General features: G+C 37.5%; 2 protein-coding genes across 7 annotated transcripts in view; one reads left to right on the top strand and one right to left on the bottom strand.

The window, feature by feature from the left end:
* The window catches only part of Hepacam2 (HEPACAM family member 2), a 44732-nt gene extending 20134 nt beyond the window's left edge, over positions 1-24598 (bottom strand). For 2 of the 6 annotated variants that reach the window (XM_033758431.1, XM_033758441.1), the window contains exons 1-4: positions 24332-24587; positions 18694-18833; positions 11439-11789; positions 8208-8492 (exon numbers count right to left, since the gene is read on the bottom strand). In XM_033758431.1, coding sequence (XP_033614322.1) covers positions 8208-8492; positions 11439-11789; positions 18694-18808 — 751 coding nt within the window. In that variant the 5' untranslated portion in view covers positions 18809-18833; positions 24332-24587. Of the gene's footprint in view, positions 1-8207; positions 8493-11438; positions 11922-18693; positions 18990-24331 lie in introns of those variants that run through there. The other 4 variants (XM_033758448.1, XM_010603457.2, XM_010603454.3 and 1 more) reach the window with 4 other exon arrangements.
* Positions 24599-24659: 61 nt separating this feature from the next.
* Vps50 (VPS50 subunit of EARP/GARPII complex) overlaps positions 24660-26974 on the top strand; it is a 135259-nt gene continuing 132944 nt past the window's right edge. The window contains exon 1 of the mRNA XM_010603453.3: positions 24660-24785. Coding sequence (XP_010601755.1) covers positions 24753-24785 — 33 coding nt within the window. The 5' untranslated portion in view covers positions 24660-24752. The remainder of the gene's footprint in view (positions 24786-26974) is intronic.

Genomic DNA, 26974 nt, shown 5'->3' with positions numbered 1-26974 from the left:
GTTGTGGAATTGGTGAATATGGAGGGTGGCCTGTCTTCTTCTAAAATTCAAAGCAATTAGGAATTTGAGGTGGATAATAAAAGTGAGGAATATCTGCCCCTAACCTGTGACTATACCAGGACTTTGTCATTCGGTTCTCTCGCTTCAGGATCTGAGGGAGTCTTGGGTGAAACTACTGGGGTTTAGAACAATGTACTTCCTGTAAAGTGGAAGCCTCTAGGTGAATTCCATTAAGTATAAGTAGTGTCATAGTGATAAAAATTTGCTGTTACTCGCTCAACCAAAAGCGTTATAGAAATGTTACTCAGTGTCTCCAGACCTTACTGAGTGTATGCCATTATTTAGGCACCGTGCAGAAACATGAAGAGTTGAACCTATGGTTCCTGAGGCTGCACCTCAGGCAGCAGGGTGCCTTTGGTTGTCACACTGATGGAACATTAAGGAAGCAAACACTTTTAAGAAGGGCACCCCAAAGGAGGTTCACTTGGAAGGAAACCAATAGGAGAAATGGACTGTGGTTGGAAGCGCAAGAGACTTGAGTCTATGTGTGCAAACTAGTCTCGAAACCCTTCTTGATAGCAGAGTAAGGCAGACTTGGTAAGAAGACAAGTATGATTATAAAAATATAGTCATTCAATTTAGGCCTCTGTCTTTACCCTGTCGTTTTGAGTTTACAAAATGTGCTGTAAAACAGATTGCTTCAGAATTTAACAAATATAGAGATTAATTTACTTTTCCAGTATGCTCACATTACTCAACACTTTTTTTTTTAAACAAACTCCCCATTTAGAATTGCTTTAGGAGCTTACAACATGTGGGGTATTTTTCACAAGTAGTAATTCTCCAGTTGTGGAGGGTGAATTCACTTTTAGAGGAAGCCCAGTCATTTATAACCAGTGCTGGTGAATAAGGACAATTGAATTTAATAAAGTCACTGTAGTTTAAATTAAAACATAGTTTTAAAGAGGAACCTGATTATCTTAGCTGTTCTTCTCTACTCACTTATGTTTGATTTTGCTACTTGCTACTTCTTCATTTGTTGTGTTTTATGATTGACATAATTTTTACTTTCTTTCTTTATATGTTATATCTGGCTTTTCACAGTCATCCTCAAAACCCTCAAATTGTCAGGTCTGGTGATGCATGTCTGTAATTACAATGCTCTGGAGGCTGAGGCAGGAGGACTGCCATGAGTCTGGACTACATAGTGAATTCAAGACCAGCCTAGACTACACAGGGAGATCCTGTCTCAAAAAACAAAAAAATAAAACCAAACATATGTCAAATCCTCTAGCTTCTCTCTTTCCCCCACAAGCAGCTCTTCTAGATCTTGGAATTCCATACCTTGAGGCATTTAAATTCCTTACTTCTAGTCTGGAGGTGTAATTCGATGGTAAAGCACTTGCCCAGTGCTCTCAGTTCAATTCCCAACACCAACACCACAAAAAATAAAATAAATTCCTTGCTCTGATACAATTTCTTTTCTTTCCCCTCATTGAGTTTATTGGTACATTTTAGGTATACAGTACAGTTACATTCATCATTGGGATCTTGTACCTTTCCATGACAGGTCTTGGTTCTCATTTTTTCCCCATACCTCTGCCCTCCCTTCACCCTCTCCTCCCTTCCCTATTTACAAAAACTTTATTTCCATTTTCTCATATTTTTTCTTTTCCCTTATTTCTTTTCCCCTACCCTTCCGACTTCCCCTGCACCTTTAGCCCTTTTCTATTTCACAATGTCAACTATTTCTTAAAAGCTACATATTTTATCTGATTATACAGTTTAACAAATACATATTCACTGTAAACAATACTAAAATTCAGAGAAGCTTAACACTGAAGAGTCACTTGTAATTTTACTGCTCAGAGAACCATCATCTCCATTACAACGTGTGACCAAATCTGTTACTCTGTCTCTCTCTGCCCCTCACATACAGACACAAACCCATCTAGCTATATCTGACACTGTACATGCTGCTTACAATCTATATTCTTCTGACTGCACTATGATGTTATTTCCCTTATCATTAGCACTTCCCTTTACTTTGAGTTGGAGTCTAGAATGTTACTCAGATGAATGGGCAATCCAGTTGGAGACATTTAGAGTGACCCAACCACAGCAGAAATATAGTCCATTTTGATTGGATAATGGTTTACTTTCTTGCCTTTGGCAGAGAGTTCCCACTGGAAATGAACTCTTTGTGTCAGGAATGGTTGTTTACTAAATGGCTTGTAAAATCACATATCATCTGTTTTCTTTAACAATTTATGACTGGGTGGGAACAGTACCTAAATTTCCGTCATGATATTGCTTGCCATCCTGCTTGGGAGCAGATGGTAAGTATTTACTGCAAATGACCTTTCTTTCCCCCTTTAATTTTTATCACTTAAAGTACTCCCCTGCCATGGTGCCATATGCTACATACAAAATATGGTGGCTACTGGGTGATTATTCACAGCTGCAGCTAGAAGGCATATACATTTTGTCAACTGCAAGTAGATATCTATCTGAATTATTGACTTGACATTGTATTCTACCAAGGCCGGCATCAGTTTATGACATCATAACCTCATAAATATACAATCAATCTTGTTAGATTTTGTTAAACTTTCTGTCAAAATAAAAACAAAACAGTTTCTGCTTTCATGAAGAAAACTGTCAAGCAAACAGTGCTTTTAGGAAACAGTATGGTTTATTCATGCTAGAATTGTAAATTATGATGTGGATCTCTATGGGGGAATATTAGAATATGACATTTACCTGTTTGTTTGTTTGTTTGTTTTTTTTTTGAGACAGGGTCTCACTATGTAGTTGAGTCTGACCTGGAACTCACTATGTAGCCCAGACTGGTCTCGAACTCACAGCGATCCTCCTACCTCAGCCTCCCAAGTGCTGGGATTACAGGAGTGTGCCACCATGCCTGGTTACCTGGTTATTGAAGAACTTTGTTAAAGGTCAGGGAAAGCAAGGCTGGTGGTGGGGTAAAGCACTGACATGACAAAACTGTCATCTTATAGTGGGAATGTAACTTTTCCAAACTCTCATCAAGTAAACTGGGATCGGAAAGGGCTATGCACAAAGAGGGTGTGTTCTATTTTAGTCAAGTTCAAAAATTTTATTCAGGTCTTCATCTGTGTCAGGTGTTGCTCTGCAGACACAAAGGTGAAACTTTCATTTGGGGTTGGGGTGCTCATGCGTGGAGGAGAGTCAAGGAAGGCATCGTGCAGCAAGGGCCAGGGAGAGGCAAGTGGAGTGTGCTGCAACTGCACAGTGAAATGCAAGTGACAGCAAGGAGGTGAGGTGAGTGCGGACAGGTGAGCCTTCCCAGAGAAGGCGATGTCAGAAGGCAGAGGAGGACAACCAAGTGGAGGGAGAGCAGTGGGGATGAACACAAATGTGGCACACATTCCCACAGATTGCAACGTGTCGCTGCTACCTGAAGAAGAGGATAAGCAACAAATCTTGTACTCATTTAATTCTTGTTACCCAGAAACAAGAAAAAGAAAAGGAAAACAAACAATGAAACAAGGCTGAGAGAGTGATAACAAGAAAAACTATTAAGTTGAGCCTGGGTTGTTTTTCTATATGTTACAAAATAGGTACTAATTCCTTAGTACAAACAAGACTCTGATGTTTTTAATCAAATCAAATTATGACCGAGTGGATGACTATCAATAAGATGAGATGCTAATCAAGTGTATGTTTCTGCATTTGAACATAAAGTAATCCGGACAAAAAAAATAATAAAACTATATCATGACTACCAATTGGGTCAAAAATTTTCTTGACTGTGTAGACAATTCATCTTTACAATGTGTAAGTAGAAACCACCTTTGCAAATTTTCTTTTTTCTACTCTCAGTATGTACTCATAGCAACATTTCATAGACTACATCTAAAAGGATGTAAAGAAAAAAGCTCATTCCATAAGTAGAAGGTATGTTTGTGAAATATAAACTTACTCACACTGGGATATTTTAATTTTTTCAAATAACACAGGAAAGGAAAGACAGGAGTCTGAAGCATACTGTTTAACATTTATAGGTCTGATTATAGGTTTTTTTCCTCACATTTTAATATTTATCACATGCTGTATCTGTAAATTCTGTGACAATGAGGTTGGTACAAAGACTTGCACATGTTGAAAGAAAGATCTTATTTTCACTATTCCAGATTAAAATAAACTATAGCAACAATAAACATGTCTTTCAAAAATAATATTTTCACGTGCCTGTCATTGCATACGCAATTTCTCCCAGGAATTTTTCAGGTAAATTTATAGAAAGAGTTTAAAGGTAGGGAGGTAGGTAAATGAAGAGATACACAAATAGAAAGGCCTAAGGAAAAATTGACATGAAAATATTTTATTGCATAAAAATAAAATATGTCCAATGAAGACATGATATTTAAATAAAAATTCCACTGTTTTTTTTCTTTGCAGGTATCTTCTACATTATATGGGAATCTCCAGAACTTCTCAATGTCACATTGTCAATTATAGTTTTGGTTTTAAAAAAGAAAAGAAAAAGAGCTAACATTGGTTGAGTTCTTCGTATGTGCCCTACATTAATTTCCTAATTCCTTACTGTACTCTCACTTAATCCTCTTCACCTCTCTTGAGATAGCACGACACTGGGGTCAGCATGTTAAGATGATAAGGGGACTGATGCACAGGAAAAGGAAGCCACTTGCACACACTGGTACAGGCAGATTAAGGCTCAGACCTAGAGTGTGCAAATGTATAGCTTATGCTCATAATCACTCTTTTTTGCACTCCCCAAAATGCATGATGTTTGCAACAGCACAAAGTCAAAACCAAACAGCATCTGGCTTTCCTCAATTGACAAGAAATCCTATAGTGCAATCCCATTTTCTGTTGTCTTCCATTCATTAAACAATTGTTCTTTGGGATTAACATTTAATATGTGATATATGCCTTGGTTAATACCTTGCTTTGTATGGCATTTATTTTTATGTGAAAATTAACCATTTAGATCAAGATATCAGAATAACATGAAGTCGTGTCCACATAGTCCTAGGTTTGATTCAGGTAGTCTGTTCATATTTTCTTTTCCCTATGTTTAAATACTTGAAGTTGAATGAAGGTTTTAATTTGTATCAAAATGACTTTATTTAGTCAAGAACACACATATAAACAGATTTCACCAAATCTGAATTTTTCAGTCCATTTCAGTCCTGCTAGTCATGCAGTATATATAGTCAGAGCTTTTTTGTGTGTGATTCTATGGACAAGCCTATGCTTTAAGGCAGATAGAATAATTCCACAATGTTATGTGAAAATAAGATTATGTAAAACCATTGTAGGACATATAGCCAAGGGTCCAGGTACAAAAATAATGTCATTGTTCCAAGTTCACTTAAATATCACTTTGTGCTAGAAGTGTTTTCCCCAGTACTTTCTCCAGAATTAATGCTTTCATCATCTGAGCCAATAATGTTATTGTGATAACTTACACACTACTTACTATTGTACGACCCAAGTTTCCTGATCAAGGTGGTCTCCCTCTTTGACCTTTACTCAGAATATAAAGATCAGGTTTTCTGGGCAAAGAGCTGTAAAAATTCCATTCTGTATAACAACCTCCTCCCTGTTTTTCTGTTCCTCTTTTTCTAACCCAAGGATGAACCTATCTTCTTCCTGATAGTTGTTTAAGATAGTTAGAAAACCATATGTTTAATCACATGCTTTGTTAAATATAATAATTGACTAATCAAATTTTCTTTGGAAAAAGGAACTTGACCCTTTGAACCTCCCCTCCTTTAGGTATTAGCAATTTCCAGTAAGCACCTTCCTATTCCAGCAAGTACTCCAATAATATCTAATAGTAATCAAAAGATAAAAATAGCATCAATAAAAAGGGAAAGCCTCCCCAACCCTATATAATCATGCTTTAAAAATGGGTCAGGACTCTCGTTTTCTGATCCCCTCAGTCGGTGAAGTATGAGGGTCCAGGCTCGAGCTTGTAATAAACTCCTCATGTAATTACATCGGACTTGACTCCTTGGTGGTCTTTGGGAATATTGCGATCTAGGTACAACATTTGGGGGCTCGTCAGGGATCCCCAAGACTCCAGGACTCTCCCCAGAGGAGATCAGCCAGCAGAACATGCACATGTGGGTGTCTTTTTACATACCTCTCTTCGAATACTGACGGGCTCATAGTGTTGTCCCCAGATCATGATATTCCCAAAGAGCCTGTCAGTATTTGAAGCACTTTACATAGAATAACAGGTTGGCTTTTCAAAACAACTCTGTGAAGTAAGCTGCTGTTATTACTATTATATAGATGAAGAAACAGGCATAGAGAGGTAAGGTGGCCAAGTCAGGTTTGAACCCAAGCCTTTGTCTCCCGAGTTCCTGTTCCTACCTACTATGCGGCTGTCTATTTATTTTTATGGTATCCATGGCATTCTATTTCATATGTTTCATTGTAAATATTCTCTCTCTTCTACTAAAACATAGGGTAATGTCCAGCTTCAAGATTCCATGATTCTCTTTGCTTCGCTTAGTCTCGCTGATGTAAACAAAATGCCTATGTAAGCCTGTATTACTAATTTGCTCTTCTCTTTTTCCCAGTGCTTCCTTTCCTGCCCTACAGTTGATGCTTTGTTTTAGCCTGAGTTTTATCTGGTTGGGAAAGGCTCTATTTTGCATATATGCTGGTGAATTTTTTCCAGAGTTATAACACACTCTTTCAGAAGGACTCCATTGGTGCTCTATTGAAGATGGTACAACACAAATATATCCACAATAAAACCGCCTCCATATACGAAGTGCTTGCTTTGTGTCAGTCATTTGCTATTATTATTATTATTTTTGCCTCATTTAACCACAGAAATGTGGTGAGGGGGTTTTAGCTCTATACATTTTATAGAACAGGCTCTGAAAGATGAAGGGATTTGCTTAATTAAGCTCATACAGGTAAGACTAAACCCACTTCTCACTTCAGTCTGTCTGACTGTTAAGCATGTGAGTGTAAGGCTTTAGTGCCTCTTCCACTATTGTGAGCGTATCCTGGGCAAGGGACTGGATATATGAAACAAGCTTAATTCTCTTATAATCTAGCCAGCCGAAATCCCCACCATTATGCCACAGGGATCACAAGTTTTCCTTTGCCATACCTCACTTTTATTAAGCTGTCATTGCAATCATGCTCTAAGCTAATGGTAGCTGGTAACAAGTTGGATAGGCCATTGGTTCTCAACTGGAGGGTGTTTCGCCTCATAAAGGATGTATGGCACAGTCCAGAGACATTTTGTTACAACTGCGAAGGAGTGCTACTGTTATACAGATAGTAGAGGTCAAGCAAACTGCTAACCATCTAGTACATCACCCCCAATAAACAGTTATCTAACTAACTCAAAATGGCACTAGTGTAGAGTCTGAGAAACTCTGAGCTAAGCTGAAATTAAGATGCAATGTTAAACATATTAGAGGTAGTGCTATGCAGTAGAAAGGACTGGGAAACTAATGAAATAAGGAAAATGAAGGACTTTACCTGGGTTAGTGATGGTAATGTGACATGAATGGAAGCTTTTGATAAATTTAACTCTGCATACGAGTTATAACAGAAAATAGAACTGAGTAAACAGATCAGAATACTAATAACAGAAAAAAGAACTGCAGAAAATTGAAATCCAGAAATATTCATAATTACCAATTCTGGGAACCTGATTTTACTGTGGAATAATTCTGTTTTCTCTGATTATGATGCTCCCTGCACTTTGCTTCTAATCATGGAACTGAGGAAATGTTCAGAGGGAAAAGTCATGTGCTGGGTCCACTACCAATGCATAACTTCAGGAGCTCTCTTGTTCCTTGGAGTCAGCTCCGGAGCACATCTCTCTCCCAGTCTATCATCACAAACTCTTCTTCTTGGGGGGGGGTATAAATTAGTGCCTGGGTATGGTTCTTGAAATTGAGATTCTTACTTTCCACTGCATATGAAGCTATACAGTGTGTTAAATCACAAATTATATCCTTGTTCTTCAAGAATTAGGGTTGTGCTAATAGATAAACATATTTTAAGACAAGACAGTGACTAGGAAATGTTATTATTACTAGGGCTGAATGACAATGATGATAAAGCCATCTGATGTTGATAGTCTCTGTGCCTACCCTGGTGAGAACTTCTCAGAAAGGATAAAAGCTCATTAGTATTTAAAAACAACCAGAACAACTTACAGTATATGGTTGGTGTAATAATGTCACTTTCCATTTCACTGACGGGGTTCTTCACGAGACAACTGTAATTCCCAATGTCCTCCTTGGTGACTGGAGAAATACGAAGGGTGTTGCTTTGGGGAGAAAAAGCATAGGTGGAACTGGTACGGACCGGCTTCCCGTTTTTTAGCCACTGGTACGCTAGCCGGGTACCCCCTTCCACCTGGCACATCAGGGTCATGTTCCCCACGTACTCCACAGCCCCAGAGGAAGGGTGATTCTGCACCACTGGCTTTGTGACAGGGTCTGCAATATCAAGAACAGAAATAATTTTTGTACCCAAGGAATTATGATAAAACTTCATAAAGTCTTTTAAATAGTAAATCCTGGGGAAATAATGCTAACATTTTATACTTTGTAAATATGGACTCCTCGGGCAATAATTAGAATAAAATATCATGTAAAATGCAAAATAATAAAATATAAAAATCTTTTTCATCGTCAGAATTTACAAAATTCTAGAACTTTCTTATCACAGATTGTCTAATGAAGCCCTTCACTCTGTAGATGATGTGTTTAGTGGTTGAGAACCTTAGCTTTTTTATTTCCTGTTCATTGTGCTTTCTCCAGTACCATAAAGATATATACTCAGAGGCAAGCTTTATACAGTTATTCACCTTTCTTGGCTTGTCCTAATGTACCCAGAGCAGCTGAATGCAGTGAGCATTTAAAATCTTCAAAGTATTCAGCTCACATGTGGTATACTATTGGAAAATTGAGGGAAAGTTTTAGAGACTCAAAAATGGATAACTTTATTTAAGGGAACTGATTGTATCTTTTAATTAGTTTATATTTGTGTTGAAAGATTATGTTAGTCATTTTAAAAAACCAAGGTCTACACTTCAACCCTGACTCAATGGATAATAAGATAAAATACATCATTGGGATTATATCAAATTAGAAGTATAAATGACAATTATAATAGAAATTCTAATTGGAAAATCAAGTCATAGAAAATTAGTTGTATACTGCACTGCCAGTATGATACACCACAGAAATTTAACATTGCATTTGTCAAATAAATAAATTTCCAGAATGAGTAAATATTTCCTCTCTGAATTTTAACTCTGAAATTAATGAATATGGGCAAAAGTTACATATTCATCAATAACCATTTCAGTGACATTTGTCAATCTTTGAGTTTCTTGGATCTTTATTGATTAAAAACAGTGACTTGTACAGAGTTACATAGAATTCAGTGCTGAAAGGATTAACATTCAGTAGCTTTGAGTCTGGCCATAAGTTTCTCTTGTATTTTGGGGATATGTATATATTTAATAATTTCCTTCACGAAGAGTAAGATGACACCTAAGGGACCAATAATTGGATCAATCAAGCTTTTAGCTGAGGTGGATGCATCCTCCTCAGGCATATTTAACTTGAATCATTTAACTTTTCCAATAATGGAAAAATGTGCATCAGGACAGTAAGAGACTAAACTTTCCAGCTCAGAGGAGAAAGAAGTAAATGAAAGACAAGGAGAAACAAGGGTGAAAGCAGTTTGTAGGCCAGCTGAGTAGCTCTGAAGCCTCCAGCACTTCTGAGTGTGGATGTAATCAACCCATTTGGTTCAATCTTTTATCTTTCCTGGCAACAGCAAAGGATATGGAATAGCTTTTGTTTACATCATTAATATTTAAAAGGCAAAATGAATGATGTGTATTTATTATTTATAAAGCTTTGTGTTTCAAGTGCATCTCATGTGGTATGGGAAAAATAAGTAATATGTTAATGGTATGAGAAACAATCATTAGAAGAGCTACTAGCTTGTGATCACACACTTGCCTAGAACAGTATGACTCAGACGTGGAAATTTCTCTTCTGAGAAGAATTTTTTCTCAGGCCTGAAAAGCATCTGAAGGCTTTACTAAACTTTTGGTTTCACTTTGCCAAAAAGATCAAACTTCACTACACATTAACATATAAGGGATCTTCTGTTGAAAGTACTGAGGGAGACAGAAAACCACATAGGAAAGCCTCCTGTTTCTTCAGCTTCGGGAAAGCATTCCCGTCTACTGCCACTCACTACTCCACCAATGGCTACAAAATATAGGACCGGCCAGCAGGTTTTAGGCACTAGGGACAAAGCAGTGAACAATGCAAAGTCTCCACTTCCATGGACCTTGTGTTCTACTTAGGGAAGAGAAGCAATAAACAAATAAAAATATGCAATATGTCTAGATGGTAGTAAATGGGACAAAAAAGAGAAAGAATTGAAGATAGTGACTTTGCGACTTTATGGCATGTGTGTTTGAGGAAGTGAGATTATAGTTTGTATAGGGTAGTTAGGAAAGACTTCACAGATAATATAGCGTTTGAGCTGACACTTTAAAGGAAATAAGAGTGATATCAGGGAAAAAATCTATCGAGGTGGACAGAAAGTACAAAGGTCCTGTGAAGTGAGCGTTTGTCTGGTTCAAGGAAGATCAAGACTAGCATGGCCAGAACAGAGTGAAGGAAGTAGAGGTAAGAACTGGATCCAGTAGGTCATGGTATTCAAACAGGTGCTGGGAGGATTTTAAGCTTCAGGAACAGAAGCAGAGAGACCAGGGGTCAGCTATTAGAATGGGCCAGGCCACAGCTGGTTGGGTTGAGTGGGAAGTAAAGGGGCTGATAAGAAGTGGTCAGACCCTGTCCACAATTTGAAGGTAAAGCTAACAAACATGTTTCCTTGTGGCTTGGATGTGGGATGCAAGAAAAGGAGTCAATTATGACTAAAAGACTGGCCTGCGAAACCAATAAAGTGGAAGTAGTATTTACTAAAATGAGAAATATTGTCAAATAAACAGGTCTAGAGAGAAAAAGCAGAAATTGGACTTTGGAATAAGATATTTAAGGTATCTCATTTACACATTTTGATAAGAAAAATAAACATCCGAAAGTTAGCTGACCTCATTCTTCAGAGGACATTTCCAGAAACTCTTTATTGCTGTTGCATATGATCACTGAGCTAATTCTCCCCCAAATGGTGCTGGACACTGTGCATATCCTTTATGTGCATGTCTAATTTAGTCCTCAGAAGGCCTCATGAAATAGATAATAATGTTATTGGTGTCATGAGATGGTGAGGCTTTGAGGATTAATTAATTCATCAGAAGTTGCATAGCCAGAACCTGAAGCCCACCAGTTTTAGTGTCCTGAGTCTCTGCTGACCCTAAACTAGCTTGCTAAATATAGTCAGAGTAGACTCACCATCAACAGTGACTTGTATCTTCTGACTCGAGGATAGAGTTCCATTCCCTTGAATGTTGACCTTCACAATGTAATTGCCTTCGTCATCAAACTGCAGTGGATTGATGAGCAGAGATGCGTTGGGTGGGATCATGGTGAACTTGTGTTGGTATTCCAGGTCAGGAACTACAGATGTATTCACAGAGCTCAGTAAGTATTTGGGCATCGCATGTGGTCTCTCAAATAGCCATATGATCTGGATATCTGATGCCACAGTGTGGAAGCCATAGTGCACAGGGAGGTAGAGGGCCTGACCTCTGATGGCATGGACAGTGTGTGACGGCACGGTCACCTTCAGCCCAGAACAAGAACCTGATACAAAGGAAAGGAAAGCCGTGAAGATCCCGGGCAACATTTCATAATTCATAATCCAGAGAGGCAACTTCAGAGAGAACTTGATCCAATGATAGTCCTTTCCAGCGAAGAGACTTCTAAGTACTGACCATTCTAGTCCCAGTTACACATAGAGGTAAATATTTGCCTGTGAAAGCTTCTGCATTTTAAAAACTCCACCCAAAGACTACACCAATTGCATGACTTCCCTAAACACAAGATGAAAAGGAAAAGCAGAAGTTGCTGTCTATGACAGTTTAAAGAATAATGAGAAAAGGAGAACAGAAACAGTTCTAAAGTTCAGGGAATCCATAAAAAAATTTATAATTATGACTATATTGTTATCTGTGTCATACTCTATTCTAATCAAACTATGTATTCTGAGATACTGGTAGGTGAAATTCTCCCAAAACAATTTCCCAAAGCCTTCTTTTTAAAATTAATTTTATTGGTACATTTTTTAGGTATAAAATACAATGACATTCATCACTGGAAATTTGTACCTTTATGTGATCTATCTTGGTTCTTATTTATTTCACCATTCTCCTGCCCTCCTTTTAACACCTCCACCCCTTCCTATTTACAAAGACTTTGTTTCCATTTTTTTCATTTTTTCATATTAATTCCATTCCTTTCTTTCCTTTCCCCTACCACTTCCACTACCCTTCCCCCTTTTTTTTCCTATTTCACATTATCTATCACACCTTTTAGTCCCGATATATACTTTCAGTTTCTCACACCAGAGAAACTGGTATTTATGCCTGTGTGTCCTATTTAGTTCACTGAAGAATATTGCCTCAGTGTGCATCCACTTAGTTATAAATGTCTCTAATTTCTCATTCTTTATGGCTGAGTAGTACTCCAAAGCCTTCCATCTTTTGGAAATCTTCCCCTTTATCCAAAGCCTTGATAAATATAAATAACTCAAGGAGAGTGTCATTAAACTCTTATTGGCATGACTAGTCATTCCTGCCCAGAAGAGGAATGGGACATGTTTGAGGAACAGCAAAGGAAGGCCACAGAGGAGCAGCAGAGAGGAGTAGGAGCACAGTAAGCTCTGAGGTCGGTACAGTGGCTAGGAGAGAAGGGTTGAGACCACAGAATCAGGAGAAAGACTTGGGCAATTTTACTCTGAGGTGAAAATGCAACTAGAGTTTTGGCAGCAGATAGGGATCTGACTTTTCTCATGTTTTATTAGACTCACTCTACTTGCTGTGGCAATAGTTTGAACTGTGGATAAGAGCAGGAACAGAGAGACTCCTTAGGAGACAACTGTAATAAAACAGACAAGAGCTGATGGTGCTATGGGTGGAAAACAGTAGTAGTCAGGATATCATGGGAAAATATTGCTGGTGCTGAAAAGATTTGCTAACACAATGAAGGTGGGATATAAGATACAACGAGGGGCAAAGAATGACTTCAATGCTCTTGAGTTAGATTAATGAGAAAAATGGAGTTGCAACTAATAAATTCATCGTTGCTGGGAGGACTGGCTTTTATGGGGAAGATCAGAGGCAGGTTTGGGCATGTTCATTTTGAGATGCTCATCAGACATACAAGAAGAAATGTTGAGTGGACAAACTGAACCAGAAAGCCTGATGAAAATGTTCAGGAATGATTTGGAGTCCTGGTCAGCCCCATGGCATAGACTGCTGCTTACTACATAGCCCTGGGCAGTTCCCTGGTTGTTTAGGTCTAAGAATTCCCCGTTGTGTCTCATGTTTGCAGATTGCTTTATAGTTTCTGGTACCTTGGAAATATCCCTATCTTTCTATGCGCTTTTAATGAAAAGAGTCCTCCTTAGCTTAGAGCACCGTGTTTCTAGATCTGTAAGTGCTTTATTTCCAAACCTTCATTTTAAAAGGGGGAAAATATGGTTTCTCCAGCCTAGGAACATTTGACATTGTGGAGGAGAGAATGGCAGGAATTTCAATGAATATTTTGAACTATGAGAGAGAGAAAAAAGACATTGGAGATAGTGAGGGTAGACAGGAGGAGTTTATCGTGGAAAGCAGCAGAAATATGGGGTAGCAGCTGGGCAGGTTTGTAAAATGCAAAACCCAATTTCTGGCTATGAGGAAAGATGCATTAGAAAGGGAAATGTTGAAGGAGTAGAGATGGGTGAGGGCAGAATACAATCCTGGAGTAGATGAGGCCAGAAATTAGGCATAAACGGAGAAATTTTACAATTTCAGTATTCCCATACATAAAGTATTTGTTCTTTTGATTGCTTTCCCTCTTCACTGTTATCAGGAAGGGAGGCTCTTTAAACTTCATCAGGTCATGTTGTGTGACATCATTGAAATAAGAGAAAAGCAGAAAAACTTCGTTTTTCACAAAAATTTCTTTGGAGAAACTCAAACACGTAGGCCTGCTCCTAGGAAGAATCCAATTTGACTGGCAGTAAATTTCTCTTTTTCCTTTCATAGCAGAGTTGGGAGCAAAGATTTCTACTGTTTTGGCCTGTGGTAAGCTGCAAGAACAGCATGAGACTCTCAGGCTGCGAGGGAAGTTAGAGCAAAGAATCTGGAGGAGAAACACAAAGAGGAAGAGCAGAGAGGTTAGAAAGAAAACAGACGCCTAGACAGTCAGCTGAAAGCAAACAGGACAGAAACCCATACGACTACAGGGAAACAGACTGCATTGCAGCCTCCTTGGTCTCTGTGTATACTTGTGGTTAATATATTTTTTTTTTCTTATAATGGACTGTACTTATACATGTACTTATACATTCACTTTAGTGATCCGTCTGTACCACCAGCATTATGAAGGTTTGCTTCTTCATTCAATTCCAGCAAGTTCAAGAATGTTAAAGTTGGAGAGTTTTTCCCCCCCCTAATCTAAGTGATCAGAAAGAGAGGGGACTATATGCTGGGAAATCTATAGGGAAGAAAAAGTGAATTTCAGAAAAGAAGTAGTGGTTTTCTCTGGGACGTGATAAGAGAGAGAAAGGAAGATGGGGGAGTAAATCAGTGTCTTAAAACTAGTGAAGTCAAGTGGGTGTGATCGCACGTGCGTGGGCAACTTTGAGACTGTCTCAAAAAGGCGGGTGGGTTGGGGCTGTAGGTTTGTCGGAAGGCTCTTTGTTCATTCCCCGGTACTAAAAAACAAACAACCAGTGATTTCTAACGCGAAACAGAGGCTGGGTAGTAGTGAGGGTGCAGCTCTTGAAATCACACATTTATAAAGACATTGAGCATTTGGATCGGAGCAGAACATAAAAAGATTCCTCCTAGTGTATGTGTTCTTTGCACAAAACAAAATCATTCACATGCTTTTCACAAGGAGCTCCGGAAAAGTTCCTGGTAATCTATAAATAAAAACTAGTCTTTTAATACCCTTCATTATTAATTTAAGATACATAAAATGTGGTCTTAGATGAATTCTTTCACTTAGCCTGTTTTCTCATTTGTGAAAAGAGGCCCATATTAGATGAAGTTGAAGGCCTTTCTTGAATGACTAAATGTTTATGTCTTGACACCCTGAAGTGATTTTCTCAGGGCAGCAGCTACCTACATTTGAAGTTGAAGGGCTCAAAGAATTTTGAAGTATTGAATCTCAGTTTCTAGTCCACTTATTAAGTTATCAGTCCTGTATATTATGAATGAAGTGCTGGAAATTCACATTGATGCTTTGAGAATGCACTAGGAAAAGCTACACAGCTGATATAAAAATGACACAGTTCCCTCTGGCAGAGAGCAGTTTTGCCTTTGACTTCTTGATCCATTCAAGACATTTCACAGCTCAACCTAGAAACTACTGCTAGACTGAGATATCAGAGTAGATACTCCAGGTGCAATTTTAGCTGATCTGTTTGTTATTTGGAGAAGTCATTAGAGAAGGTTTTTGTTTTATTTGAGTGGGGGGCTTTTTACTGTTTTGTTTTTTAAGGGAGGAAACTCTTAGTCTAGCTTCCTTGTAATTGCAAATGAAAATGATTGGTTGAGATTTAAGTAACATTCTGAAAATGGTTGGGAGGCACTACATCACTATAGATTGACTATGACATTGCTGACTTTTGGATATGGATTCAGAATGTTGAATTTTAAGTATGAAATGTCTGGTTACGCGGGGTGTCTACAAGTAAAGTTATGAGAAGAAAATTTGTTTAATAAAATATTAAATATAATACAAATATTGCAGCCCAGAGGAAAATGAGACTACTTTAGTAGCAAACAACACTTTCTATGATATTTATGATCATTGTTTAAGGTCATGGTGGGGATCTAGTTCTTTGGGCTATCTTAGAGACTGTATCCTGTAATGATGCCTTAAATAATATATTTCCATTGATATCTCTGAATATATTCAATGAATCCACATCAAATGATAAAAGTTTTTCAAACATATATGCTTTTTTTCTAAATGGGTCAGTGAGAGCAGAGCTCTTACAATAGCTGTGTGCTTATAGATTGCCTACAATATTTTTATGAAACAAAGTATAAGTAACAAGTTATAAAAATGCGGCAAGGAATCAGCTTTTCTTTGAACAGTATCTTATTTCAGTTACCTAAAATTTCTGCATTTTTTTGAAAGATATGAACCTACTGGTGGTATAATCCTTATGGTAAAATTTAGGAAATAAACGGATACTTGGAGGTTTAATCTACATTTGTGTAATACATGCTACTCTTACCACTGATGTGTTTTCCACCTCAGTTGTGACAAATTCATGCTAGCAAACATAGTTTACTAATTTTAGATAAACTGGCTTCATTTTGGGAAAATTTTAAGTGCTCTTTTTGAGTTTTGTGAGAAAACCCAAAGGACTAAAACCAGTGATTTTAGAAAGCCAACTTCTGCATGCACAATTAAACTTTAGGACAATGCATAATATAAAAAAATTAATGAAATTTTAACTTCCCCTTAATACTCCAAATATTTGCACTTAAACACATTAAATTGTATTAGACTCATTGGTATTTTCTGTGTATAAAAAGAAAGACCCAAACTTTTTGCATCTAACACAGTAATACTAAAGAGACTGATAATTCCACTCACAATCTGGTATATAAAATTACAGTGCTCATTTCTTTTTTAGAGACTCTTTTAAGGTGCATAACAATTTCTTTAAAAAGTGTACAGTAGTAAGGGAAATTTGAAGTTATACTGTAAAATGTATCTATAGTCCGGCAACAAAGGACTTTCTACACCAGTTTCACTGTATTGAATATAAACATTAGGCTTCACAAAGTGACCTCTGCCGTAGCTTAAAATAGCTGACATTTATTTCCCCATTACCATGCATGTTATTAGCAAGCACAACACAGATATTTTGGCTGAAAATAAGCCCTTGCATCTTTGGAGAAAATACAAATTATGAAGTTGGATTTTGAAGAGATAGCACAAGCCATATATTTTAGGCTTCAAAGTTTTAGATTTTTTTTTTTACAAAGAAGATACAAACAAAAATTCCATATCCCTAAAAGATTTCCACATTATGTGTGATCTCCAAAACACACTACCTATAGTGAAAGTAAATGTGGATAAAAAGATTGTCTGGAGATGTAATAATGGATTTAACTATTTATGGATATGTGATTTCTATAAAGTCTGCCTTTTCATTTTAGCAAAATTTCTCAAGTGAATTGACTCTAAATTCTTATTAATATCAGTTATAGAAACATCACATAAAGTGAGTTTATTTTAAAATAAAAATAAGTGGGACACTCACACAAGATATTTCAAAGCTAAGAAAATCGCGAAGTATAGTAATAGTTTAATTTTTCAAAAATTTCAAAAAATGAAAATCTATCATAGGCTTGAGTTTGATAACAAACACTAATAACTGAAACAATCACAACTAGAGGAAACTCAACTACTTTAAAAATTTACAGTTTGTACATTTCACATGTGAGATATATAGTTGATATAAACGATTTATGATGATAATTATAACAAAATACATTAGTGAAAGTAAGGCTTTAAATAACTGAGAAAGCCTAAAACTTAAATTGCTTATGTAGCTTAATTTGTTCTTAAATTCAAGGAATAAAGCATTTTTAAAAATTTCCATCTGTTGAATTTAAACAAAACAAGACCCAACTTGACTTTTAAAATCTGTAAATAGGAAGAATGGAAAAGAGAATATCTGGTGAATATAATGTTGCTAAAAATAGTGGGAATGTTAAAGAGGGATTCTTTTAAACTCTAAAGATAAAGAGGAGAGTGAGAACTAAAACTAAGCTACACAAAATGGAGTAGGACGTGACGCTGGTCAAAGAAAAGCTAAAGACATTAGAGGAAAAATCCTTTTTAACACACTTAGCTCTCTTTTGTCAGTTAAGACTGCCTTTTTTCATGTTTTACAGTGTAGTAGGTAATTTAAAATAAATTAGAATCCACAGTTTACAACAATATCTTTTTAACTTTTTTTTTTATATACCGGGGATTGAACTCAGAACCTTGCACTTGCAAGGCAGGCAGTGGAATTTAACTGTACCTTTAACTAGAAGAATACCTTTAATTAAAAGTAAATGATTCCCATAAATCGTTGTTTCATTCTAAACAGTAACAATTCCATGGCCTATCTGAATTTGCCAAAGTAAATCCATTAAAGCCATTGAGCCTATATGTAAGCTCTGCAAAAAAAGAAATCCATTCGCCTTTTTTAATGTCTTAACTATCTTAGCAACTACTGGAGACAACGACTGTTCCTTCAAGAAAACAGTCACCATCTACATATTGAACCTGATTTCTCCTAAATTTTCCTGCTTTGCTGCTGGAACATCACATTAGTGTTAAAAGATTCTCATCTGCTCTTCAATTTTCTGAGAGAATCTATACCTTACAGCAAATATTTACCTTATGCCCACTACTGAAAACAAAACAAAACAAAACAACAGCAAAAGTCAAATGTCTAAAGTACAATTCAGGGCCTTACCTAACAGGAGGAGGTAGATTTTGCATTGAAAGATCCCAGCAGTGCCTCTTTGGGGCTCCATGAAAGCATCCTGTCCCATGCAGACAGTGCCGTTTTCAGTGGTAAGTTTCTTCATGGACCAGCATCTGCTGGTTTATTTGCTAGGGAAATTAGCAGTGAGGTAACAGACCCTATCCTGCCTCTTGCTTCTGTGATTTGAATACAGAATGATGTGTGTACAAAGGACACAGGGAGCGGGAACACCTGTTATGTTCTTTGTCAGAATACAGGCATATGACTTTCAGGATAGGTTCTAGCGATTATCAGTAACTGTCAGTCTGTTTTATAAATTATTCTTTGTTATTACTAATCACAAGAGGAAAAACATCCTTTTGGATGACTTTATTGAAAAATTGTATGCTTTCAGAATAAACAAAACAAAAACAGCTTTCCTCTCATGCCGTTTCAACACTATGCTGTTATTTTGAAACTTAAGAGATTTTCTATGAATATTGAAATAGCATAACTATGTATCTACTGAGCAGTTATTAATCCCCATGATATAACCAATTAATGTGCAGATTACACCAAAGATACCAAACAGAACACCTGCGGATCTTTAAAAAGGCATTTTTCTATGTTGTATTTCTTATTACAAATGATGGCTACAGTTTTATTGAATCTTACAGATTCATCTTGTTTTTAGAAGCAGATCATAGGTGTGTTTCCAAGTGGGGCTGAAGCTCATGTCATGCATAATGATGACAAAAGTACTGTGCCAACAGATAATATCTGAGGTCAGATTTCACAGCTGAAACTTGCAACAAACCAGTGATCCAAAAAAGATCCTGCCTGCACTGTGGTGTCTTGGTACAATGTTCTAGCCTCACGCCTCCTTGTCAGGGCAGCAGGCGGTCAGAACACTTCTACTTAAATTTACTATGTTATAAGCTAACTTCAAATTGCAAGAAATCTTACAGCATATTAAAAGGAGAGGATATTACTGAGTCTTCATCAAATCAAGTAAAATTCCTTGCAAAAGTCAGTTTTAACAGTAAGGACTCACTGAAGTCCCATCACGAGAGGAGAAAGAAGAGCATTGGTCAAATGTAATTAAAGCTTAAAGGGAATGGTAGTTATTTTGGAATCCAACTTGTCCAGAAAGGTTTCCACAGGCAAAGGAAGAGGCTTCTGAGAAATGTGAGTCCTTGCTGGAGGTCATTTATGGTTTCTCCATTTTTCAGAAACACGGTGAGAGCTCCGTAACTGCAGTTAATAACCGTACCTTCACTTTCTCTGCTGTATTTCTAGATCTTGTACACAGACCTGTTGCTGCATTTATCTTGCAACCACAATTCATCTCATGTTCATTTCCCTCTGAATTTCTCAAATACAGAAAAAAACTGAATTTATGGCTCCTTAGAATGTAAGCATAGCGCTTCACTAGTATTTTTGTCAAGATGTTTAACCCAGAACAGACTCCAAATGCTCTTTGGCCTATGCCTTTTGATTCTCAAGCCATAATTAAGAAATGCACACGGCTTTAAAAGCTGGGTTGCATAAAATGCAATTCAGATTTTAATATGGAACTTGCACTGGTATCATAGTTCTCCTGACAGCATAGAGATCAATATTGATCTCCAATTACTGTTATTAGATAAGCCCTTCCTGTTGTTTTTCAACTAAGTGATGGCTCATTATGAAGATCTTTTTTAGGTAGTTTATAAAATGTGAGAAATACAGACAATTTTGTGTGTTTTTTCTAATGTTAAATGTACTCAGTTTAAAATAGTTTTTTGTTATGATTTTTCCTGTTTCTTTTGTTGCATAAATTCTTTTATGACACAAGGTGATAGTTGATGTCATATAAATAAACCCAATACCAAGATGAACTAACTTGTGGTCTTTTCATGTTATGACACAGTACAAAATTGACCCTAACCCAGTGGGATACAGTTTAAGGAAGTAGTACACGGAGTAAATATGCGTGGCGCCCTCTTGTGGTAGGTTGGTAGAAGTAAATCTTTGCAAGAGTAATTTCTAAACTCAGGATGTTTACACAGGAAGTTATACAAGCAATGTTCAAATTTAACTTTAACTGTTGCCAATTTTTACATAATTCTTAAAAATATCTGGAAGTGTTTTATCATTAAGAAACCGAACACCAATATCTTGCATCGCACTTGGAATCCACTGGGCAAGCTCTGCTGTAACATACTGATCAGGATAAAAGGGCTTATAGCCTGTTTACTTACCCCAGTTATATTTGCCTTTAAAATGAGGTGACTGATTAACCTGAAACAATCTATATCCATGGTGACCAAATTGCAAACAATGCAAGGAACCAGTGGGATAGTGTGTTTGCACTTGTGTGTGAATACATACACAGTCTTAGGAAGGGTGTGTTTGTGTGCGTGCGTGTGTGTGTGTGTGTGTGTGTGTGTGTGTGTGTGTGTGTAGGGCAGCTCTCTTTGTTACCTTTCAAGTCATACTAACATAGTTTACAGTCTAGTTTATTTGAATTGTAAGGTTAGTCTTGCTTTACACAGCTACAAGAAATTTCAAACAGTCTAATTCACATTTGTGGAGTATTTTGAAATGGCAAAAAACATTAGACGGCGAGGTTGTGAAATGCCAAAGTCAACAAAGAATAGTGGGGCTTATGAAAAAGCTGGGGGGGAAAAAGTGTTTTCTTTTTGTAACCAGACAGATCCTAGAAAGGATTATAGTTTATAGAAAGGGCTGGCTGCTGGGAGGAGGCTGTCACATAGCCCTGTGCATGAGCTAGCGTCCATGTCTGTGCATAACGCTGTCTCCCACAATCCTAGCTCTAGCTTCTGTGGCTCCTAGTTGACATGCAGCCATATCTTCCTCTCTGGGCACCTGATCAGGTCACTGCTTTGCCTTTAGCAGCTGTTCTGTTTACTCAGGAAGCACATTGAGACCGTCCCAGAGGGGCCAAGCTTCACCATCATGTTGATATTTACAGCATGACAAGAAATGTATTTACCTAATCATGCCAGGACGTCAGTTCTTATTGGAGCTTTGAAAGGCTACTCCTGTATCAGCCATTAGAAACATGCTGTTATGCTATTAATTAACCTACTAATGCCATTACCTAGAATCAGTTCACCTTACTTAACTCTGAGGTCTGATGTTCCAGTCTGCAAAAACAGGTCTGGCTATCCTTGTCCAAAGGACTATTATCCAGGAAGACTTCCCTAAGACTTGATTTCAAGTCATCCAAACTTTCCACTAGTTTTCCCTGGCCTACCATGGACAACAGTAAATCATATATATTGAAAAAAGGGAATGAAATAATACACTCTGCTGTTTCAAAAAGTGTTATATAGGGCACTTTTATATAGTACTAGGGTATGCTGGTATAGTTTACTTAGATAACATCAGGGATTTACTTCCTATGTTTTCAGTATTGCACCTGTAGCTTTTGAGTTGTCCAATTCTCCAGTTTATAGGAAATAAACTAAAGTATAGAGCATTACAGTAAAAGTTTTAATGTTTTCCAGAGTCAAATAGCTATGAGAAAAACTCATTTTTTTCTAAATTTGGCCAATAAGACAAAACAGTACCTGGATTAAAAGAAAAAAATTTTTTTTGATTATTCCTAACTTTATGTAGTTATGTAGTATATGAGGGAGAAAATCCTGGGACTGAATCTAGGTTCTAGTTCTAGATCAGGATCTAATGAAATGTGTGGATTATATATCTTATATGGATAAATTTTCTCATTGCTAAAGAATGGATCTGAATTGTTGGACTGACTATAAGAGTCACTGATAATCTGAAACCAAGAACTCCAAAGAAAATAGTAACATAACAGCAGCATACACTTCAAGTGAATCTGAATAGTCAGGTTGGAGAACTACTTATAACTGGATTGCCTCAAAGGCGTGACTTTCACCTAAACTTGAGATCACAACCATACCTTACAAAAGTACTTAATACAGAATAGTGTGGCCTTGTGGCCTCAAATCAACAAATGTTTACTGAATTGGGTTTCATTTTATATGCTAATATGATTGGCAGTTTCTGTTTCTTTTGAGGCTTTCAGGGACTTCTAATATCGAGCATTTTCATACACCAAGCACAGTCTAACAATTAAGATTAGATCAGATGAAGGAAGTAGCATTTCCCTAGTGTGGACTTTTTTTGATGGTGATGGTGGTACTGGAGATCAACCTAGAGGCACTCTACCACTGAGGTAATCCCCATCTTTCCAATTTAATTTTTAGACAGGGTCTTCTTAAATTAAGCGGGTGGGATTTTAACTTGAAATCCCTCCTGCCTCAGTTTCTCAAATGCTTGGGACCAGATTTTTCGGGGGGGAAGAGGCGGGTGCTGGAGATGGAACCCAGGCACGCTCTATCACTGAGCTACGCCTCCAGCCATTTAATTATTTACTTAGAATTTTGAGACAAGGTCTTGCTGAGTTACTAAACTGTCCAGGCTAGGCTTGAATTTGTGATCCTCTTGCCTCAACCTCCCAGGTTCCGGGATTACAGGGGTGTTTAAGAGGTTAGAAATAATATAGTAAAGGGTGCACATAGGTAAACGCAATTCAAAAGGAATCGCTGAGCACGGTGATAGTGACAGCAGTACCGTACAAGGTAGTACGGATGGAATAGGGAACGGGGCAGAATTATGACCTGTATCTCATAAAGGCTCAGGATATTACAATTTATAAATTGCATACACTTACATCATCTCCCTGTGTCCTTAAAAAAATCCTATTTCAAATACTACAACACCCTTTGTGAAAATTAAGAAAAAGTCTTTGAGAGGTCAAACAGAATGAAAACAGCCTCTATATTAATGTTTCTCAAACTTTAGTCATTTGTAAACCACCTTATCCTTCTTACCATCTTTGACCACCACTCGGACTATTGTTTACCTAATATTTTTTATGAGGTTAACATGACTTAAGATTCTTAGTTATCCTAAGTAGTATTTTTAAAACCATACATCATAGTTTTTCTAATAAGCTTTAAAATAAATACAAATTTCAAATGGCTCTGGTACCTACCATACTTCAAGACTCTTTAGCACAACACACGAAACCCTCACTTAAAGCATCTGAACAATCAGTTTTCATTTCTGCTTGCTCATTTGCGGTGATTTTAGGAAAGTCCCTTAATTTCTCTATACCTGTTCTGTTATTTTAAAAATGGAGATGATACTAATAACAACATAGGATTCTCGTGTAGATAAATTAGATGACAGATGTAAAGTTATTAGCAAAGTTCCTCTCATGTAGTAAGCTTTCAATGATATTAATCTTTTAATATTAATAGTAAAGTTAGCTCTGGAGCCACCTTTGTGATATTCTCATAATTTTAAAATCTTTAAAAAATAGAGTCCCCGAAGACTTCCCTATCATTTCCCTAATTTAACTAAACTGCTAACGAAGAAAGGAGGCCTTTAAAGTGACATGTGTACACATTATTATTACCAGATTATCTGCCTTTGGTTAGGCAGGAAGTAACCTCAGAAATGGAGCTCAATCAAAATCCTTTCGTTTTAGGGCTTTTGCAGAGACGCCTAGACCAAGGAAGAACAGTCTACCCTGTCCAGCTGCATCCTAGGCTACCTACATCCCGCCTTTCCTCAGGTCAAACCCAGCGCCAAATTTTCAGGTCACCTCGTGGTCAGCGGCTTTTCTTGAAGGCGTCCACTTTTGTGTAAGTCTCAAATTCTGCCGTCCCGCCCCTCTGGACCACGTCAGTTCGGTTTTCATCTCTTCAGTAACTGTTGTTTAACTCAATACTGGGTTACCTAGTACTTTGGTTTCCGCCCCCAGAGAAAGAGCGCTTTCCGTAAGACTTGCAGGGTTAATTGAAAAGCTGCCGCTTTGCTTTGAGGACTGCCTCGTCCTCTGATTACTGCCGCCGGTGGCCGCAGGAAGACTACAGCTCCCAGCATGCCCAGCGAAAGGCAGGCTGACCCGGGGGCGGCTTCACGTGACCACCCACTATGGCTGCCCTGTGTTAGGGCTACCTGTGTGGAGGTTCGGTGTCATTTGTTAGCACTTTGCGGTCGTGCGAGCGCCTCTTTATTTCGACATGCAAAAAATCAAATCTCTCATGACCCGACAGGTAAGTCCTCCTGTCTGAAGCAAAGGCCTTTATCTTTTCGTCTGGGGAGAAGAGCCGAGATGTTCTTTCCCTGGGCGGTTGCCAGCGGAGACCTAAGTTATAGGTGGTGGCAGTGTCAGGGGCCTCTGGTAGCTGGGGTGCACCCTGGTAAACTCACCTGAGCTGCGTAAGTGGAATCCCTGATCTGTTGGGTAGCACCGTCTTAGAGACATTCTTTCAGACAAGGTCAAGGAGGGAGTCAGACTATCTTTGTCTTCCCTCTTTTCCTTTTTGCCAGCTTTCCAGGACAGCCCGAGCTGTCTCGCAGGATCCCCTGCATCCTGGCTGGCTGTCGTTTGTGAGGAGATGACTTGGGAAGAGAGGTGGAGTCAGTACGATAGAGATTACCTGAAAAGAGTGGGAAATTTTTAAAAAGAGTATGATGTAGGACAGAATTTGCAGCGTTGGGCGAATCTCCAAACCTTGTACCTTTATTTCTGGATGTGAAAATGAGAGTAATAGTTAATTTTTGTACCCCTTATCTCATAGAATGCTACTTTTTAAAAATTGACCTTGTCATGGCAAAATAATGGTCTCTTAGGCCAGAACAATATTTCTTTAATAATAACTTTTAAAGTAAGATTCTGTTATAAGAACGAAACATAGTTAATCTTAGAATCTTAGATCATTGTGGATTTTGAGAAGCTGGGAGAATATGGACAATAATCCCTTAGTGAAAGGTTGAGTTGGGAGTTTTTGTTTTTTTTGCTTAAAGAACACAAATTCTAAATTAAATATTTGAGAATTCAGAATTGTACATATATCTGAACAGATTAAATGCTTCTGATGGATGATATACAAATGATCTCTGCAGGATTATTTTGATTTTGCCAATTATATTGTTGATGTCATGAAAATATAATTAAAGTTCTGTACATAATAAAAATGTAGGTAAGTGGGTAGTAATATTTAGCAGTCTTTCATTTTTTTTAAAGTATCGGTGCTGTGTTCTTATTACTTCTTACTTAAGGATGAATTTGGAATCTGCTTCATTGTGCAGTAGCTGTGTGACTGTGGGAAAGTTGCCTTACCTTTTTAAGCATCTGCTTTCACACCTTTGAAATAGGAACCATTATGTGTTTCTCATAGGGTTAGCCTGGTACTGAGTATCATGTGATGAAATGATGTCATAGACAAACTTTAAGTTTGTAGGTATTATCAAGGAAATACGTGGTCATAGAGACCATCACATCAGCTACATTGGTGGGAAGCAGGCTGTTGCTATTTTAAGCAGTAGATAATTTTCATGCTGATTTTGGTATCTTTTTGATTTTTAAACCAATTCAGGGCTGGGAATTTAGCTCAGTGGTTCCACCACCTGTCTTGTAAATGTAAGGTCCCGAGTTCAATCTGTGGTACCCCCCCAAAAAAATAAAAAATAAAACAATACACACTTTTGTACATTATACCATTAATCAGTTGCCTTTGCTGAATTCTGACTAAAATGCTCATCAGCTAAGTTTGTGCTCTCACATTTGTTGTCAGCATTGCCGTAGTTGTACAGCAGCTTTGGTTGGTTTATTGCTTGTGAATCTTCCATTGCAAAATTGAGTTTAAGAGGAAAAAAAATACAAAATTCCTGATACCAAGTGATAGTAAGTTTATGTCTACTAAATGTAATGAAATTGTGCTGAGAGTATAATTCTTAAGCTTCAGTTGCTTATTGAATATGCCTTGAATCTGTGCTTAATTGGAATGGAAAAATATGGACAACATATATAAACAGATGGAACCTTACTAACTAAAAAGTGAAGTGAAATTAGTTTTATACAAAATTTTAAAGTCATCCTAATTATGTATTGCTATGACTTGATTTTCACATGGTTGATTGTTACAGTAACGCTTTACTCTATGTTGAGTTAATGTGGATTGATATGAAATTAAAGAGTTTGTTTTTGGCATTTCAGCTGTCCTAAGATCTTTGTTTGCCGAGAGTGAGAGGGAGAGAGGGCTTTGTTAGCTCTTTTTATTTAGATAAGATCTTCATTTGCTGGTCTCTGCTTTCAAGAAGTTGAATGGAGCCCTTTGTGCCAGGCACTGTTCTAAGTTTGGGGGATGCAATAGTGAATAAAAGAGACAGATGCTGAAGCTGATGTGGTGATAAATACTTTAGAGGAAAAGAGGGTAGGAGGAGTCGGGCGGTGGCGCAT

The sequence above is a fragment of the Fukomys damarensis genome, unplaced genomic scaffold (genome assembly GCF_012274545.1).
Source record: "Fukomys damarensis isolate Sample0158 unplaced genomic scaffold, DMR_v1.0_HiC HiC_scaffold_4, whole genome shotgun sequence".
In the NCBI taxonomy this organism is placed as follows: domain Eukaryota; kingdom Metazoa; phylum Chordata; class Mammalia; order Rodentia; family Bathyergidae; genus Fukomys; species Fukomys damarensis.
The sequence above is the reverse complement of the archived record's forward strand: the minus strand, read 5'-3'. Positions and strand labels throughout refer to the sequence as shown.